Here is a 17,070-nt window from a genome sequence, read left to right as displayed (position 1 = left end):
AATTCATTGGGAAGACCTCCCAGAACAGCACATATAACCCAAATGTTGTCATCCAAGCAGCCAGTACAGTTGGCCCTCCATACCCCCAGATTCTTTATTCACAGATCTAACCATCCATTACTTGAAAACATTCCCACCCCCGCAATATCCCAAACGCAAACCGTTTTATATGAGGGACTCCATTTTACTATGCCATTCTATATAAGGGACTTGAGCATCCATGGATTTTGGTATCTATGGGTGTCCTGGAACCAAACTCAGGCAGCTAATGAAAGTCAACTATATTTTCAAAAATATATTATCTACAGTAATATACTATGCATTAACTCAAGTATAATGTCCTATCTAATGTAATGCGCAACTAAATTTGAAGGTGTGCACTACAAAAAAAAAAGATTTGCTGTCAAATGCAGGCCTGGAGAGAAGCTGGCGATGGTTGTGAAAAGGCTGGTGGGAAACCATGCTTAAACCCAACTGTGGCTTTGAGCAAGAGATCCCAGCTGTAGATGGAGAGAGGTCCTGGGCCTGAAAACACGGTGAGAATGGCCCCTATAGTCCCTAAAAGGTATTTGGGGAATTTTTTGTTTTGTTTTGCTGGACAGTGTGTGGTCCTCGAACATCCCCTGGTGGGGTAACACAGCCTCTTAGCTGTCATTCTTGATATATACATACGTAAATAATAAACCAGTCATTTTTGGAAAGAGCAAAACATAATCATTTTGAATTTATTTTGATACTCCATAAAAATATTTTAAAAATATTCTTGAGATGATTACGAAGCTCCACAATGTTGAAGAACAACAAGTCATATCCATACCCCAATAATTTAGATCCCAGTCATATTGTTATTTTTCAGTCACTAAGGAGCATGGAATGGTCCATGTCTTGAGTACACAGGCAATAAGGGTCATCTGACTTATATGAAAAATAGTACAGATCCTGCCTGACTGCCATAAGGAGGCCAGGAACTCCTCGGGTGCCTCCGAGCCGCGATGAGAACACTACACTTGGGATGGAGTCCGTAGAAGATGGATATGGAGAAGGGATCGTCCGTAGCAAGTGGGTATCTTGGAGACTCCAAATTCGTGTATAACAGTCCTGACCCACTGAGAGGCAAAAGCAAAGAAAATAAATATAAATATTTTAGCACCTACATTCTTCTACCCATTCTAATGTTTTTGTCATAACATAGCCACTTTCTATTTGGGTTGCTGTGAGTTTTCCAGGCTGTATGGCCATGTTCCAGAAGCATTCTCTCCTGATGTTTTGGTCACATCCATGGCAGACATCCTCAGAAGTTGTGAGGTATTTTGGAAACTAAGCAAGGGAGGTTTATATATCTGTGTAAATTCCAGGTTGGGAGAAAGAACTCTTGTCTGTTGGAGGCAAGTGTGAATGTTGCAATTAATCACCTTGATTAGCATTGCAAAGCCTTGCAACATTGCAAACATTCACACATGCCTCCAACAGACAAGAATTCTTTCTATCACCGTGGACCTTCAAAAATTAGATTAAAGCGCCAATTTGATTAGCTTTCTTTAAATACTGTACATAGTGGCAAGGGAGAGACTTTTGCTCTTCCCTTTAGGCAGCAAAATAGTTTCAGTCAGTGTTCTGAGTCAAAAGTGCCCAAACCATTGTGGATATATGGGGTTAACGCACAGTAAGATCAATAGCACAGAGGAAACACCAACCCAGAAAGAAGGATGTGGAGAGAAAGGATAACAGTATGTTTAATGGAGTCCTCTAACTAATAACATTTTTTCATAATTCAGATATGTCAGTACATCATTATTTTCTACTTATACTTAAGATGATAAAAAAAGAAGAACATTTTCTTTTCTGTTTTCCAGCAGAGCAAACTTATCACTGGGATAACGTAATTGTGGAGTTCATTTCCAAAATTTAAAAAAAATTGAAAAATGAGTTATAGGTGGCAGCACGTTGTTGGCTTGGAGTAGAATATTATGTATAGATCAAAATTTATCAGATCACTTTGATATAGAGCTTGAAAACTGCATTTTACAGCAAAATAATACATATCTTCAGCACTTTTTATTCAATTCCTGTATGATTTGTTCAGACAGATTTGGTGCCTTTTGGGGGGGGGGAAAGCTCCACAATTGTGCATGTAACAATGTGCCATACCTGCTGCAAGAAACCCCTCTTCCTCACTGATGTGCAAAGGGAGAGTGGCATGTTCATTGTGGTGGCCTCTGTATTCTTTCACACATTTTAGTTTTCTCAGATCCCAGAGTTTTACCTGCAAGTTGACAGAGTAATAAAAACACACATCTCTCTCAAGTAAAAGGAAAAACAATGGAACATGTGAGAAAAACATGTGCAGCTTTTATGAAAGAAACCCATCTCTACCTGGCCTTCCATGTCTGCAACCATCAGGTAATGTTCATCTTTCAAAACATTAACGGACGTGACCGCCGAGTGATGGAAAAGACGAACGGCCTTCCATGTCTGTCCTTTATGGGCACGCTGACGAACGTCAATGCTAAAAATCTCCCCTGAACGGCAGCCATTATAAAGCATTGGAGTCTGGAAAGGCCAAGGAAGAAATTAAACAGATTTTCTAAATTTAATCATTGCCTCACAAGAGAACCCTGAGGCAATGAACAAATTAAAGCAATTAAAAACAGAACAGAAATGAAAAAAATACAAAATAAATTAGAATATTCTTTAAAAACATTTTAAAACAGTATTATAACAATCCTAAAACACAATTTTGAAACAATGAGAACAGTCTCAAATATTAAAGACCATGCAGAACAGCACTGTTATGGTTGCCCACCTGAAGCTCTGACAACTATTCATATGTAGCTGCTATTTCGTTTCCTTCCTATTGTGCGTTGCCAATATTAGCCATTGTAATTCAAAACTATCATTGTGTGGAAGGGTACATATATCAGAAGTTGCTTCTCTCACAAAAATGTCTCACATACCTGGGTAGCAAACTGCTGTGCTAGGACATCACTGCTGGTACCAAATGTCTGCCGATGACCAGTTACTGTATTGGTCACAAGTACTTGTCGACTTAAACCTACAGCAAACGAAGAGTAAGTGCCAGTTGGATAATTAAGTTCATAGTGAAAGAAGGATGCAACAAGAGTGATATTTTTATTAGCCAAATGATATGTACAAAAAAGATTAGACAAAAAGGCATTGCTCTACTCAGAATTTTGGATCTTGTAGTATTTTGCTCAATAGTCAACATAGCTATCCCTGGATGTGTTTAATGGAAGTAGGAAATTATCTCATGTCACCTGTACTAAAGCAGTTGTCTGCCTGAGGATTTAAACACCAAGCACAGGACCAGGCTGTGGGGATCTTAAAGCTGCATAACATTCCTGGCTGGTCTCCTAAAAGAAACAGGAAAATAAGTTCTTAGGCATCACACGGAAGATATCTATGGCAGACCAAGTTCATCACTGGCAAATGCACATTTTGGTGCCTCAAATGTTAGACCTGTTTTTGTGTATAGCTGACTTGCTGATTCCAAAAAATTGCAGCAGTTTCTCCCTATCAGTAATAGTTTTTTAGATACAGAATATATGCCATCTAACAATCGCCATCTGCTCACCCATAGAAAATCATGATAACCATATCTAAGAAACTAGAGCTGGTTTCTTAGATATATACCATATTTTCAAACTGAGTGATGGTTAATTTAATTGGTTTAAATATGATATATATGGTGCGTTAACTGTTTATTTGGTTTATGGTATTTTTGTAATATTTCGTGTTGTTTATTTTTGCTGTTTTAACTTTGAATGCTGCTTTGAATCCCACCCATGCGAGAAAAGGATGATGATGATAATAGTAATAATAATAATAATAATAAAATAATAAAGTCTATCTAAAGTCTATAATAATAAAATAATAAAGTCTATCTAAAGTCTATAATAATAAAGTCTATCTAATGAAATTTTTTGTATCAGTGCCCCAAATAACCTCAGGAACAGGCCTACAAACCAAGACAATATTTTTTAAATTGGGCTGTGTATTTATCTAAACTAGTTTCATTCACTTTACTAGCACCTTGGAAGTAAATACATCACTCATTTTGAAACTGTTTTTGTAACACAATTTTCCCTTTTTTAGTGACAAAATTCATTTGAACAGCATGCTTCACATAATGAAACAGCACAAAAGAGGAGGTCACAGGTTTGCATTATGTGTAATTGGCCAGTCTTTCAACCCAAGGCAGATCATATATTTCAAAGTATGGGACAGAATTGTGTTTACCCTTTATACTCTTCTATATGTATAGAAATTTTAGTCAAAAACTAACTTTTAAAAATGGGCCAACTTATCTATGGGTCAATATGAGTACTGAACCTTAACTATTACCAAAAAAGGAACTACCCTCATCACTTTAGGTGAAAGGTGAGAACCAAAAAGAAATACTACTCCATTCTATAGCATTGCTTCTGGCTTTTTTGAATACCTGGATAGGGAAATGGCAGAAGGTGAGGGGCAGCTGCCCCGAGACAGCATCGGTGGTTTCTCTTCTCTGAATTATTCTTGACACATCATATAAAAAACCCATAATTATGCCCCCCAAACCTGACCTTGATTTATATATGTATATGAAATTGACCAATTCATGAGTGTATACAGAAAACCTGAAGTCAGGAATCTGAAAGACCTGTGTAATTTTTTTAAATTCCACACATTTTACAATGTTTAGCATAATCATGAATATAGCCATATGATTTGCTTTGTGTTTTCCTTCATACATACCATTTGTTGTATAAGTAAACTACTCATGGGAGCATTTAGTTGCATGGGGAAACTAACTGTTGGCTAGTCTAAAGTGGCAATATTATTGAATGAATACTTTTTGCCCCAATTTGCTGGTAAAATGTTCTTTGTCCAAATTCTTCATTTTCACCTATCTCATATAGGATGTGTAAGCACCCTTTCAATATAGAATCATAAATATTAGCCCTTGGCAGCAGCAGACCATATTTTCTTCAAACATGGGTGAACAACAACCAAAGCATCCACCCCTGCACATATACTAAATGAATACAAATGCAGGAGCAGTTGTGTTAACCCAGGACAAACTTCTGAGGTTATAATGGTTAGCCTAATAAAAGAAAATTAAGGCAGAAATCTCTTTAAATTCTGAACTTTGTACAGCATCAAGTAGTTCTATTTTTTCATAATTTCATGGATGTAATTCAAGGTTGATGTTAACTTCTATACCTTTTAGAAACAGCACTGAAAAATTGACTCTCCATGATTACAATAGCTATAAACACAAACTTCCACCCAAATGATATGCATTACCTGTATTGGAGTTGCTGAATAAGGATGCAGGGAGCAAACTGGCACAGCCTAGCGTTTCTGCAACACCCATGAGGCACAGCTTGATGGAGGCAGTTAAGGATATTAAAGAGGCAATACAAACAACTCCCACAGGAGCACAATGTGTCACTTAATATCAGCTTGAGAAGCAGATCTACTTCTGCTACAGCAGCACTTATAAATATTTCACTAGAAAACAGTCACTTTCAGACAGTTTCGGGATGTATAACACACACTAGAAAGCAAGACTCTTGGGGTTACTTTAAAGTGGTTATTTCTCTTTTTTTCTAGTAGTGTCTCCAATTTTTGATACCTAACAGAAAGGAAAATGCTGTTGAAGAACAAAAGGCATTTTTCTCTTTATATCATAAAGGAAGGAAAGCGCAGAGAACAATGGTAATTATTAACAATAATTTAACATTCAGTATTATTAAATTATTATGTATTTAAACAGAAATACTATTTTTATAGAGCTGTTCAAAACTATTTCCATATTTAACTCTTCAATAATGTGGAAGATTTTAGAGAAATGCCTGACATTTGTGGCAAAGACACAATCTGGACATAAGTAATCACTTTTGCTTCCCAATTATGTTGTTTTAGGTGCTGCTGTGAATGGTTGCTGATGCGCATTGAGACTGGTGGGAAAGAGGGAGGGACAACGAAAGGTACCACCAAGTACCTGTTCTTTGCAACCTAATCTTCTTCCTTGTTACTACAGTTTGTATTCCCTTTCTGGTTTGGAAGGGTGATGGAAGAGACCAGGCAACACAGCTCCCTCCCCCCCCCCACGCCCCAAATCCATTAATTCTGCATCCAGAGATTCCATGATCCATGGCTTGAAAAGATTAAAAAACAAAAAACAAACCTTGATTTTTGCCATTTTATATCAGCGACACCATTTTATGTAAAGAGATTTGAGTATCCATGAATTTTGGTAACCGCGGGGTGTGTGTATGTCTTGGAATCAAACCTGAGCAGACACTAAGAAACCAGAGTACTCAATCTACCAAATTAGGGCAACCACTACATATCACTTTCAATTCACTCCTGGATTAGAATTTTACAAACTTTTGTTGACCATTAATTTAGATTGCATTGTCTGCAAAGTGATACTCATTAAGTATCTTATTCCTTTTCCTGCTACAGCCTTGAGCTGGCAAGGGTATCTGCAATCATTTTTCTTTGGAAAATAGCACACACTCATTCCTGAACAGGTTTTGAAACACATGTTAATTAGCCGTTGTTTCTTCATTTTAACAAAAAGGATATAAAACATGGGAATCTGGATGACTCAACGAGGCCCAACAAACAGAATTCACCTTAAAAATACAGAAAAACAAAGGAACAACAGATAAAGCACACTGGAACAAGAAAATGGTTTTTAAAAACCCACCTCAACATTAGGAAGAATTTCCTGACCATAAGAGTTGTTTGACAGTGAAATAAGGTGCCTTGAGTGTGATGGAGTCTCCTTTTCTGGAGGTTTTTGAACAGGACTGGGCAAGATGGACTTTCTATCTCTATGATTATATGTAAAAAGTCTGAATATTTGAGGCAGAATATAATAAGAAAGAAAAATGGGATGAGTAGGTCCCAGTTAATCTTTCAAATTATTTTTATCAATTAAACAGAATTAATTATTGCCTCAGTTTCTTTTAACGGATTTGTTTACAAGAAAAAAAATCACATTAAACACTCATTTTGGAAGCAACAACTTGTAACATAACACAACAGCTATGTCCCAGAAGATACTCAGTGTTTACTGCATGTCAAAAAACATTTATTGGAAGTAAAAAATAAGTGATACACAGTATTCTGCTGTCGAATAGAAAAGTCTGGTCTGATTAAAAGGGAATCCACCCCTCACCCCATAAGACAAATAGAACTGAACACTTTGTGCTGCTGTAGCTAATCTAAAAGGCAAGCAGGGAAGACAGCATGACCCCCTTATCTACAGGGCCTATAATAGCAGTTTCGTTTTCCATATCCAACAAAATATGTTGTCCCTAGTCATTTGTTAGATTCTGCAGTATAACCCTTGGGTCAGAAGTCTTTCATTTGAAAGGGATTGAATATTATATGCAGTTTTGTGTTCCAAACAAAGTCTGTGAATATTTACTGCCATATAGCAGAAGAGATCCCAGGCTCAGGTGTTCTGATGACTTTTCAGGCTTGGTACGATAACAGCTATTCTGTAGCTATTCTATCTAAATAAAGTCCAAACAAGCTGACAAGTTGACAATAAGAACAAATTCCTTATATCTTTAAAAGATTTGTATTATAGCCCTAAAAAACATTCCCAGGGCAGTTCTGAAGCACTGTATATACAGTAATATAATGAAATATATGTAAGCATTTGTTGCTGTTGTTGTGTGCCTTCAAGTTATTTCTGACTTATGAATGCCCTAAGCCAAACCTATCACAGCCTTTTCTTGGCAAGATCTGTTCAGGGAAGGGTTGCATTTGCCTTTCTGGGGTTGAGATTATGATTTGCCTAACATCATGCCATAGGTTTCCTTAGCTGAGTGGGGATTGGAATCCTATTTTCCAGAATCATAGTCCAGTGCTTAGGCCATTACATTGCAGCGTCTCTCCTACACGAGTGAACAAAAATCTAGAACCTCTATAAAATGTGAAAACACAATACCAAAAAATAAATAAATACATTAAAAATGCCTAGATTTTTCTGGACTCAGCAACAGAAAAAAAGGTGTTAGACAAACATTCTCTGGGAAAGGATGCTTCAACTGTGATGCCACTAATGAACATGTCTGGCCTTGTATGGAAAATTTGGGGGCAGCAGAATAAAGGTGACTAACAACACTCTCAGTTGGATCATATGAAATAAAGGAATATCTCCAATACACCAGTCCCAAACTTATGAATGGTTTTAAAAGTAACCTCCACCACTTCTTTGAATTAAGCCTGGGAACAAACTGCAGGGTGATATAGTTGCTTCAGGAGAGTGGATATATATTCTCAATATCCCATCAGCTGCTATACAATGGTATTCTAAATCAACTGCAGTTTCCGAACTATATTCAAAGGAAGTCTCACAAATAAACTTCACAACAGCCCTACTTCAAAGTCGAAATACCAGACAAAACAGAGATGCACAATCCCTAAGGCGTAGAAAACATTTTGGGTTTGTTTTATAAACATGAGTCACAAACTGCATATTTATTCCTTCAGTGCAAATCTAATCCCAATCCAGAGTAGCTGTAATCGGAAGGTTATACATCAGAAGAGCTGCATGTCAACAGTAATTTCAGAAGCCATTCAACAAAAAATAGTTGCTGAATACCTTTGCTTCCTAAGGGCAGGAATTTCCAATCACAAACAGAACTAAAAGAATGAACTATAGGTTGTATAGATACAGTATTTTATTTCTAAATTCCTCCCTGTTCTTCTTTCCTCAACTAAGTTCCACATCCTTTAAAAACAATTGAAAGCAAATAACACAGTAAAAAACAAACAAATTATATACACAGGTTTAGAAAAATAAAATTAAAAATCCCACACTGCAAAATACACTTAAATAACAGTACTTATTATTGTAACTAAAATCATGAGGAACTATGGCATAAACTATGGCAAGAAGGCTGCCATGTACAGCACTGCAACCAAACAATCAGGACAGAAGAATACCTTGCGGTTTGTGAAGTAGAGGTTGTCATACATTTCCACAGTAAGAGAATTCTTCCCCAGGCCACTAAGGTTGATAATACCATATTTACATCCTCCATGTTCTACATCATTCACAGTAAATATTCTTTCATAAGCAGTGTCTGCCTGGAAAAAAAACAAGTACAGTATCCTGTTCTGAGCCACTGTCAAGTATTTTGTTGCGCGAGGGTTCAATACAAGCAACACATATTTGTACTCATATCAAAATGAAAGATGAGTTTCCCCACATGCCACAGATTAATCCTTACTAAGCATTATTCCCATCCCATATTATTTCATCCAGCTAGAGGGTGCCCAAAGCATATGGAATCACGTTTTCTATTAAAGTTCTCACAGACAGTCATCCCTTCACATCCACTGTGGTTAAGGGCATAAGACTCCCAAGAAAGTGAAAAACATGAATAAATTGTTATTTTTAAAAAACCTAGATAACATCTCCCTAGGAACACCTAAATATTCCATTATTACTTTATGGTCAACTTCTGCTGGAAGCTGAACACAGATTCGCATTGGAGGACATCCTAGAGCAGTGGTTCTCAATCTGTGGATCCCCAGATGTTTTGGCCTTCAACTCCCATAAATCCTAACAGCTGATAAAATGGCTGAGATTTCTAGGAGTTGTATGCCAAAACACCTGGGGACCCACAGGTTGAGAACCACTGTCCTAGAGAATCCAAGAGAGGTTTTCTTCCTAGAAGTATCTAAGTCCCCCAGCATGACTAGAGGAAGTTGACAATATAGACATACTGGGGGATTTAGATATGTCTACAGACTATTTTGGTATTCGAATCTGTGAATAGTGAAATCTAAAAAAGTCAAAATTGCAAGTGTGAAGGGACAATTGTATGTGACTTACAAAAGGAAATGAAAGTGAGCATCTCTCAGCACTCACATTGAGCAGCAGAGGTGGGCTACAGAGGCCAATGGGTGGTGGAACATGGGGCATTTGATGTTCTGTGGCTGCCTGCATGAGACAAACCTTGGTATCTCAATGTAAACACAAATGTTTGTGTTCTGGCACAAAAGAAGACCTTTCAACATACCGCTATCCGTTTAAAATAGTTGTTTCCAGAAACTGTGGAATCTGGGCTCTTGATTTCTAATTTTCTTCTCTGCATACAATTGACCTTTAATTCATGAATCAATCTACAAACAAGAGAGGATGACAGAAAATGAAAATAGAACAACCATATTATTTTTTTAACATCAATAGAGACAAAATAGACAAAACACAGTGCTTGCTGATACTTTAGGTATATTACATGCGTGCACTGCCCAAATGTTCCTAAATGTGTTAATTCCCGAAGATTAGTAATTAATAATTCAATTGCACTGAATTGCCTAGTAATATCAGTGAAATAAAATAGTAATTATTAAATTAAATAATGAAAATCAGTTAATAAACATAAACTCCTTTTTAAAACAAAAGTTGAGGAAAGGATAACATTAGATCAAGAAATGTTTTAGAAACTACCTCTTCCATGAAGTCATGCAAAAGAATTTCCTGACAAAGTGGGCTAAAAACCAAAAGCACACAAATACATCCTTCATGTGCTACAGAGTAAGATATGAACAAGTCCATTAATTCATAGGCAGCATTACATTTCAAGATTTCTTCAACAGAAAGGAGATGCCAAATAATCTTACCTGCAATAATTGAATGAACTGTACAAACCTAACTGCCTCTTGCGTAAGATGATTGAGGAATTCAACCCACACCTGGATGTTTTCTATTAAAAATTAAAAAAGAATAATATTATGTCATACTTACTCCTTGTGTTTAAAAGCAAATAAAATGCATTACTTTTACTTGCCTGTTATCACTTAAACAACTAGCAAACTGTAGGTTTCACATATTCTTAAAGCACTATGCTGTGCTAAGCCAACCTATGCCTGAAGACTTTTGTTTATGAATTAAAGCTTCACCTACAAAATGGTTGTCTAATAACAGGGACATTTAGAATGAAACTAAACTAAACGTTATCATTCTAAACAGAATTAGAAATGTTTAAGTACATAGAGATCTAATGGCTTCATAGTACTTAACTTTGTGCTGGACTGAGGTCTTTGTCCTAAATTTAAGAAACAAATTAAATGCAACCCCATACTTTTAAGCATTTCTTCTCCTCTTCAAGAAGTCTCAGCCTCTGGCATTCATTTTCTCTGTGCTGAATGCTTTCCCTAGTGAGAGGATTGCAGTTGTTATGCCCAGGAAGTAAACGGAAATAACGGTTCTTTTCAGGATCATAATAAAAACCTGGTAATTCTAAAAAGAAACAGAACAGGTATTTTGTCAGGCAGAATTTTTTAACACTTCTCATATCAATACAGCACAGCAGTGCAAACCTTGATTTTTTTTTTTTTAAATGAGATATTTCTTAACATTTCTTACCAGGCACTGGAGAGTTCTGGCACACACTAGAAGATGTAGAGGGGGATTCAGCTTGGCTTGTACCTTGGTTCTGTGAAGCTTGCCTTTCTTCTCGTTCATATCTATAAAAAGGATGCATGAAGAAAATAATACAGTATCATTGAGAGATTAACTTATAAACATACCCAAAACAGAAAGTGAATCATACCAAGAAGGTTGAATGTGAATGTGGAAGAGGAAAAGAACATCAAAAGTTTAGAACAGATTGTAAACTATAAACACCATTGTATGCACCCTTGAATTGCTACAAAGTGGAGTCCACAACTTCTGGGTGTGGAGAAGAGCAAACCACAGACCACTTACTACAATGCAGTCTGAGCCCTGCCACACGCACAATGGAGGCACTTGATGTGGTCAGCTTCTGGTCAAAGGAAATTTAGTACAATGCCAAGTTTTTAACTTTGTTTCTGGTTTTTCTATATATTATAACTGTATTCTCTATTAACTTCTGATGTGATAAATAAAACCCTTGAATTATACTCCCCAGGCCAAAGAACAGGACAGAAAACATTTTCCTCATTGTCTCATGGCAACTGCTCTTCCTGGCCAAGTGAGAATAAGGAAATACTTAGTAACTGCCCCTTCTTGAATTAATGGATGGGTCACTCCAGTTTCTTCTGTAACACAATGTTTTCCTGGGAGTGAGTTACAGTTCCTCTCCAAATTTTGACACAAAAGGGTAGTTTAAAGCATGGGAGCAAGAAACTGCAAGAAAAGGAAGTCTCCAACCTAGTACTTCATCTTTTTTCCACTGTACCTTGCTTATCCTCTGGCCCTTCCACCCAAATATATTTTAGAAGACCATTAAGGAGGCTTTAATCCATATAAACCAGCCTTTAACCTTTGCTCTGAAACAATGACAATGTTTTTAGAATAATTTTATACAACTCATATGTCTCTACTAGTGGGATGAACTTAAGACAAAATATGGAGGAATGCTTGAATTTTGGGTTGTTTGAAGCAATTTTGCTAAAGTTATATTCCAACTATTTTCTATGCGCCTGTAGAGCTTCTTGAAGTAAAATGGCTTTAGTATGATATTCCAGCTCTTAATCCTTCTCATGCATTAATGTAATAACACCTTGATCACACATACTTTAATATGCAATTAAAATTCTGCACTTTCTGTGAAGTAAAAAAATATAGGTTTCTCCTTTGGGATCATTATAGCAGCTAGCAAACTGCTTTATGGAACATTCAAGGAACATAGAATATTTGGCAAGAAGAGTCTCTGGTTAAAACTAGGCAAATATCGTAATAATCGTTTTAGAAGGTTATTTCATCAAGGAAGCTATTTGGCAGAACAACTCAATCTTCAAACTGGATCCAGAACACATTAGGGCAAATGGCAAGGAGGGTTGCTAAGAGAAGGGCTCCATTAATCCAAACGTTCAAAGCATGAACAGAACTGTAACATACTCTTGCCTTCCTGTGTGATGCCAGTGGTTGCGTGCCCTGTATGGTTGGGTATTGTAGGTTTGCCTGCGATTGCTCCAGACCTGATTTTCTCTGCCTCCCCAATTGTTTCTCTTCATTCCTGCAATTAATACAAGCATAATTATTTTGAAAGGCTTACCAGAAAGCCTTCTGATTTTTATTTCTTGAACAGTACCCACACACTTTGTTGCATGAAAAAACAGGCGTAAATTAAGAATGCAAAAAGTAGTTTTTGATTCAGCACATATTAATTGGTTGAAAAATAAAGTCTTGAATTTTAAGTAGAAGCTCCAACCGAATTGACCCAAAATAGTCACTACATGGTAATATTCACCTAAACTTGTCATTAATAGATAAAGGCAGCAAGTTAAAACTGTAACCTTTTGCAGGATTATTTAGGAACTAATTTGAGAGCTAAGAATATAATTATTTCTTTGTAAACTGTTTCAATGACATTCAATTTATGTCACAATTATATTATGCCTACCTTAGTGGAAACCATGTTTGTTTTGACATAAGACAGACAAAATAGATTAAACTTCTTTATCCAAAATTGTCCACAGATAGTGACACCCTTAATTCCTAATCGTTCGATGTACGCAAACTCTGCTTCATGCACACAATTATTTCAAAATGTGTAGTAAAAAAAAAAAAACACTTTCAGGCTATGCATTTGAGGTGTACATGAAATATAAATTTCCTGTTTAGACATGGGCTACATCTGCAATGTAAAATTAATGCATCTTGATGTCACTTTAACTGACCTGGCTCAATGCTATGGAGTCATGGGAGCTATAGTTTGGTGAGGCACCAGTCCCTCTTTAGCAGAGATGGCAAAAGACCTTGTGAAACTCTATATGCTCTATATGCATGCATATACATATAGTTTAAGAGTGAAGCTCTATAGGCATGTGTCTGCACTATATATCTCTCTGCTCTATATGCATGCATATATATAGTTTAAGGGTGAAGCTCTATATGCATGTGTCTGCACTATATCTCTCTCTGCTCTATATGCATGCATATATATAGTTTAAGGGTGAAGCTCTATATGCATGTGTCTGCACTATATCTCTCTCTGCTCTATATGCATGCATATATATAGTTTAAGGGTGAAGCTCTATATGCATGTGTCTGCACTATATCTCTCTCTGCTCTATATGCATGCATGCATGCATATATAGTTTAAGACTGACACTATATGCATGTGTCTGCACTATATCTCTCTCTGCTCTATATGCATGCATATATATAGTTTAAGGGTGAAGCTTTATATGCATGTGTCTGCACTATATCTCTCTCTGCTCTATATGCATGCATATATATAGTTTAAGGGTGAAGCTCTATATGCATGTGTCTGCACTATATCTCTCTCTGCTCTATATGCATGCATGCATGCATATATAGTTTAAGAGTGACACTATATGCATGTGTCTGTTCTATATGCATGTGTCTGCTTTTCAACTCCCACTATTCCTAACAGCCTCAGGCCACTTAAGCGGCTGAGGGGGAAAAGGAAGGGGCCTGAGGCTGTTAGGAATGGTGGGAGTTGAAGTCCAAAACACCTGGAGGCTCAAAGTTTTCCCATGCCTGGTCTGACTGTATTGATTCTACAGTATTGATGTCCATCTTCAAGATCTCTCATTATGTGCAGTATACATATACATTCTAACTCCCTCCCGCCAAAAAATCCCACAACAACCCCCAAACACTTCTGATCCCCAGCATTTTGGATATGAGATGCTCAGCCGGGATTGACACTTTTTATTATGTATTTATGGATGTCACGCTTTCTTCTCTACACCTGGACAGCTTGCCACCCACGTGCTGGACGCCACCTCCTTCCTTTCCCTTCAAAGCCTCCATCTTTCGAGGCGGCAGGAAGGGAGCCTTCTTCCTGCCAGGCCTTTCCCCACAGAGACGTAAACACGGGCGCAAGGGCACCTACCTAACTGTTGCTAAGCAACGCTCCCAGCTCCTGGCCCCCGCCCGCAGCAGCTCGCAGAGGAAGAACCCCTCTCCCCACTGAATTCTTCACCCACTCCTCCAACCCAGCTTCCTTCCTCCTTTCCGCCTCTCCCATTGGTGCCCGCAGTAAGCAACCGCCTCCTCGGTTCCGAATACGGAAGGGCGTCTTTAATTGGTCGATGGGGCTGTCGATCATGTTTCGTCTGCGTACCACCCATCCACACACCCCTCCGCCTCGCGACGGAGAAAACAAAAGCGTTCGGCCCCGCCCCCTCCTTGGGCGCTGTAGTCACGTGGTTGGCGGGGGCTGTAAGGGAAAGTGCTTCTGTGGCGGGGAGGGCGGGGCTGCCGGCGAGAAGGGAAACAAAGTGGGCGGGGCCAAAAAGGAAGGCGTTTTGATTGGCTTTAGGAAGCCGAGTGGGCGTGGCTCGCGGGAGAGCCTTAAAGGGGAAGAGACGCAAAGGCCATGCCTGCTTCTGCATTGGAGAATCAATGCAGTTTGACACCAGCTTAATTACTATTGACACCAGCTGAGATTTGTAGTTTGGTGAGACAGCAGCACTCTAAGTTCTAAACAGACTTTGAAGTATGCGTGAAAGGCAGCAGATTACAGGAGCTGTTTTCATAGACTCGACAGCATCCTGAGAAAAAGTTATAATATCACAAAGGATGACCACCTTACCCACTTCATAGGAAATCTACTACAAAACAGGAGTTTTTTGTTGAATTCCAGGGTCAGAGAAGCAGATGAGGGAAACAGAAGAATGGCCTGCCTCAGGGGAGCGTGTTTCCTCCATCAATGTTTAATATTTACACAAATGACCAGCTACTGCCAGAAGGGACAGAGAGTTTCATCTATGCTGACAATCGTGCCATCACTGCTCAAGCAGGGAGCTTTGAGATGGTTGAACAGAAACTCTCCAAAGCTTTAGGTGCTCTTACTGCCTATTACAGGGAAAACTAGCTGATCCCTAATCCATCTAAAATACAGACTTGTGCTTTTCACCTTAAGAACAGACAAGCATCTCAAGCTCTGAGGATTACCTGGGAAGGAATCCCACTGGAGCATTGCAGCACACCTAAATACCTGGGAGTTAACCTGGACCTTTCTCTGACCCACAAGAAGTACTGCCTGAATATCAAGCAAAAAGTGGGCGCTAGAAACAATATCATATGAAAGTTGACTGGCACAACTTGGGGATCACAACCTAATACAGTGAAGTCATCTGCCCTTGCGCTATGCTACTCTGCTGCTGAGTACGCCTGCTCAGCATGGAACACATCTCACCACGCTAAAACAGTGGATGTGGCTCTTTGAGACAAGCCGCATTATCACAGGGTGTCTGCGCCCTACACCACTGGAGAAATTACACTGCTTAGCTGGTATTGCACCACCTGACATTCGCTGTCCAATAATGAAAGGACCAAGTCAGTGACATCTCCAGGTGGCCCATCCCCTCTTCAGATATCAGCCAGCATGCCAATGCCTTAAATCAAGAAATAGCGTTCTAAGATCTACAGAGATACTTGCAGGAAAACCCAGCAAGTGGGAGTCCAAAAGTGGCAGGCTAAAACCAGATTAGAGATTCCCTCCTGGGCCCACAGAAGACTGGGTGTCTTGAAAGCTTCAGAACAGACTGAGCTCTGGGACCATGAGATGCAGAGCGAACTTAAAGAAATGGGGCTACAAAGCGGAGTCTACAACATGCAAGTGTGGAGAAGAGCAAACCACAGGCCACCTATTACAATGCAGCTGAGCCCTGCCACATGCACAATGGAGGACCTTCTTATAGCAACACCGGAGGCAATCCAAGTAGCCAGCCACTGGTCAAAGGACATTTAGTATAATGCCAAGTTTTTAAACTTTGTGTTTTTAAATACATTTCAACTGTACCCTCAATTCGATAAATAAATAAAATGGGAGGAATTTTGGGGGACCCATCTGGGGGCAAACGTATGACATAAACCAGTCTGCATCTGGGGGCAAACATGAATCTGGAATTGTTGATAGGTGGAACATCAAGTCTGAGAAGACTGAAAATGGGCTTTGGACCCTCCAAAGTTGCCCATCAGAAATAGCTTGGCAGGATTATAGGCATTGGTCTTTCCCAAGTCCAGCTGTAAGATGCCAGGGATTGAATCTGCAATCTTTGGCATTAAAATCATGATTTGTGCTGTTGAACTATAGATCTTCCCAATGGACAGACTCTTTAATTATG

At 38.5% G+C, this 17,070-nt stretch overlaps 1 protein-coding gene across 3 annotated transcripts; it reads right to left on the bottom strand.

Moving 5' to 3' along the window:
* Positions 1-691: 691 nt before the first annotated feature.
* DCAF4 (DDB1 and CUL4 associated factor 4) lies at positions 692-15,024 on the bottom strand. 3 transcript variants are annotated; one of them, XM_060761428.2, is made up of 14 exons: positions 14,832-15,024; positions 12,872-12,983; positions 11,408-11,508; positions 11,124-11,281; positions 10,663-10,745; positions 10,059-10,161; positions 8,977-9,120; positions 6,598-6,647; positions 5,308-5,387; positions 3,276-3,371; positions 2,955-3,052; positions 2,374-2,550; positions 2,149-2,263; positions 692-1,106 (listed from the first exon to the last, which is right to left on the bottom strand). In XM_060761428.2, exons 2-14 carry the CDS (start codon positions 12,979-12,981, stop codon positions 853-855), a joined length of 1,569 nt encoding a protein of 522 aa, XP_060617411.2. In that variant the 5' UTR covers positions 12,982-12,983; positions 14,832-15,024; the 3' UTR covers positions 692-852. The 3 variants fall into 3 exon arrangements, with proteins under 3 accessions (XP_060617411.2, XP_060617395.2, XP_060617403.2); XM_060761412.2 differs by having other exon boundaries at positions 12,866-12,983; positions 14,832-15,019; XM_060761420.2 differs by lacking the exon at positions 14,832-15,024 and adding an exon at positions 14,688-14,796 and having other exon boundaries at positions 12,866-12,983.
* Between the last annotated feature and the right edge of the window lie 2,046 nt (positions 15,025-17,070).

Source organism: Anolis sagrei, chromosome 1 (genome assembly GCF_037176765.1).
Source record: "Anolis sagrei isolate rAnoSag1 chromosome 1, rAnoSag1.mat, whole genome shotgun sequence".
Classification (NCBI taxonomy): domain Eukaryota; kingdom Metazoa; phylum Chordata; class Lepidosauria; order Squamata; family Dactyloidae; genus Anolis; species Anolis sagrei.
Note: the sequence above shows the minus strand (reverse complement) of the source record. Positions and strands in the feature narration are given on the sequence as shown.

What these genes read in the sequence shown, in the direction of transcription:
- DCAF4 (XM_060761412.2), bottom strand. Translation starts at nt 12,981, where the DNA reads ATGAAGAGAAACAATTGGGGAGGCAGAGAAAATCAGGTCTGGAGCAAT. An exon ending in ATTCAGCAACTCCAATACAG is followed by an intron (nt 3,372 to 5,307) that starts GTAATGCATATC and finishes TGTTTCTTTTAG; the next exon opens with GAGACCAGCCAGGAATGTTA. An exon ending in TTGCAGACATGGAAGGCCAG is followed by an intron (nt 2,264 to 2,373) that starts GTAGAGATGGGT and finishes GTCAACTTGCAG; the next exon opens with GTAAAACTCTGGGATCTGAG.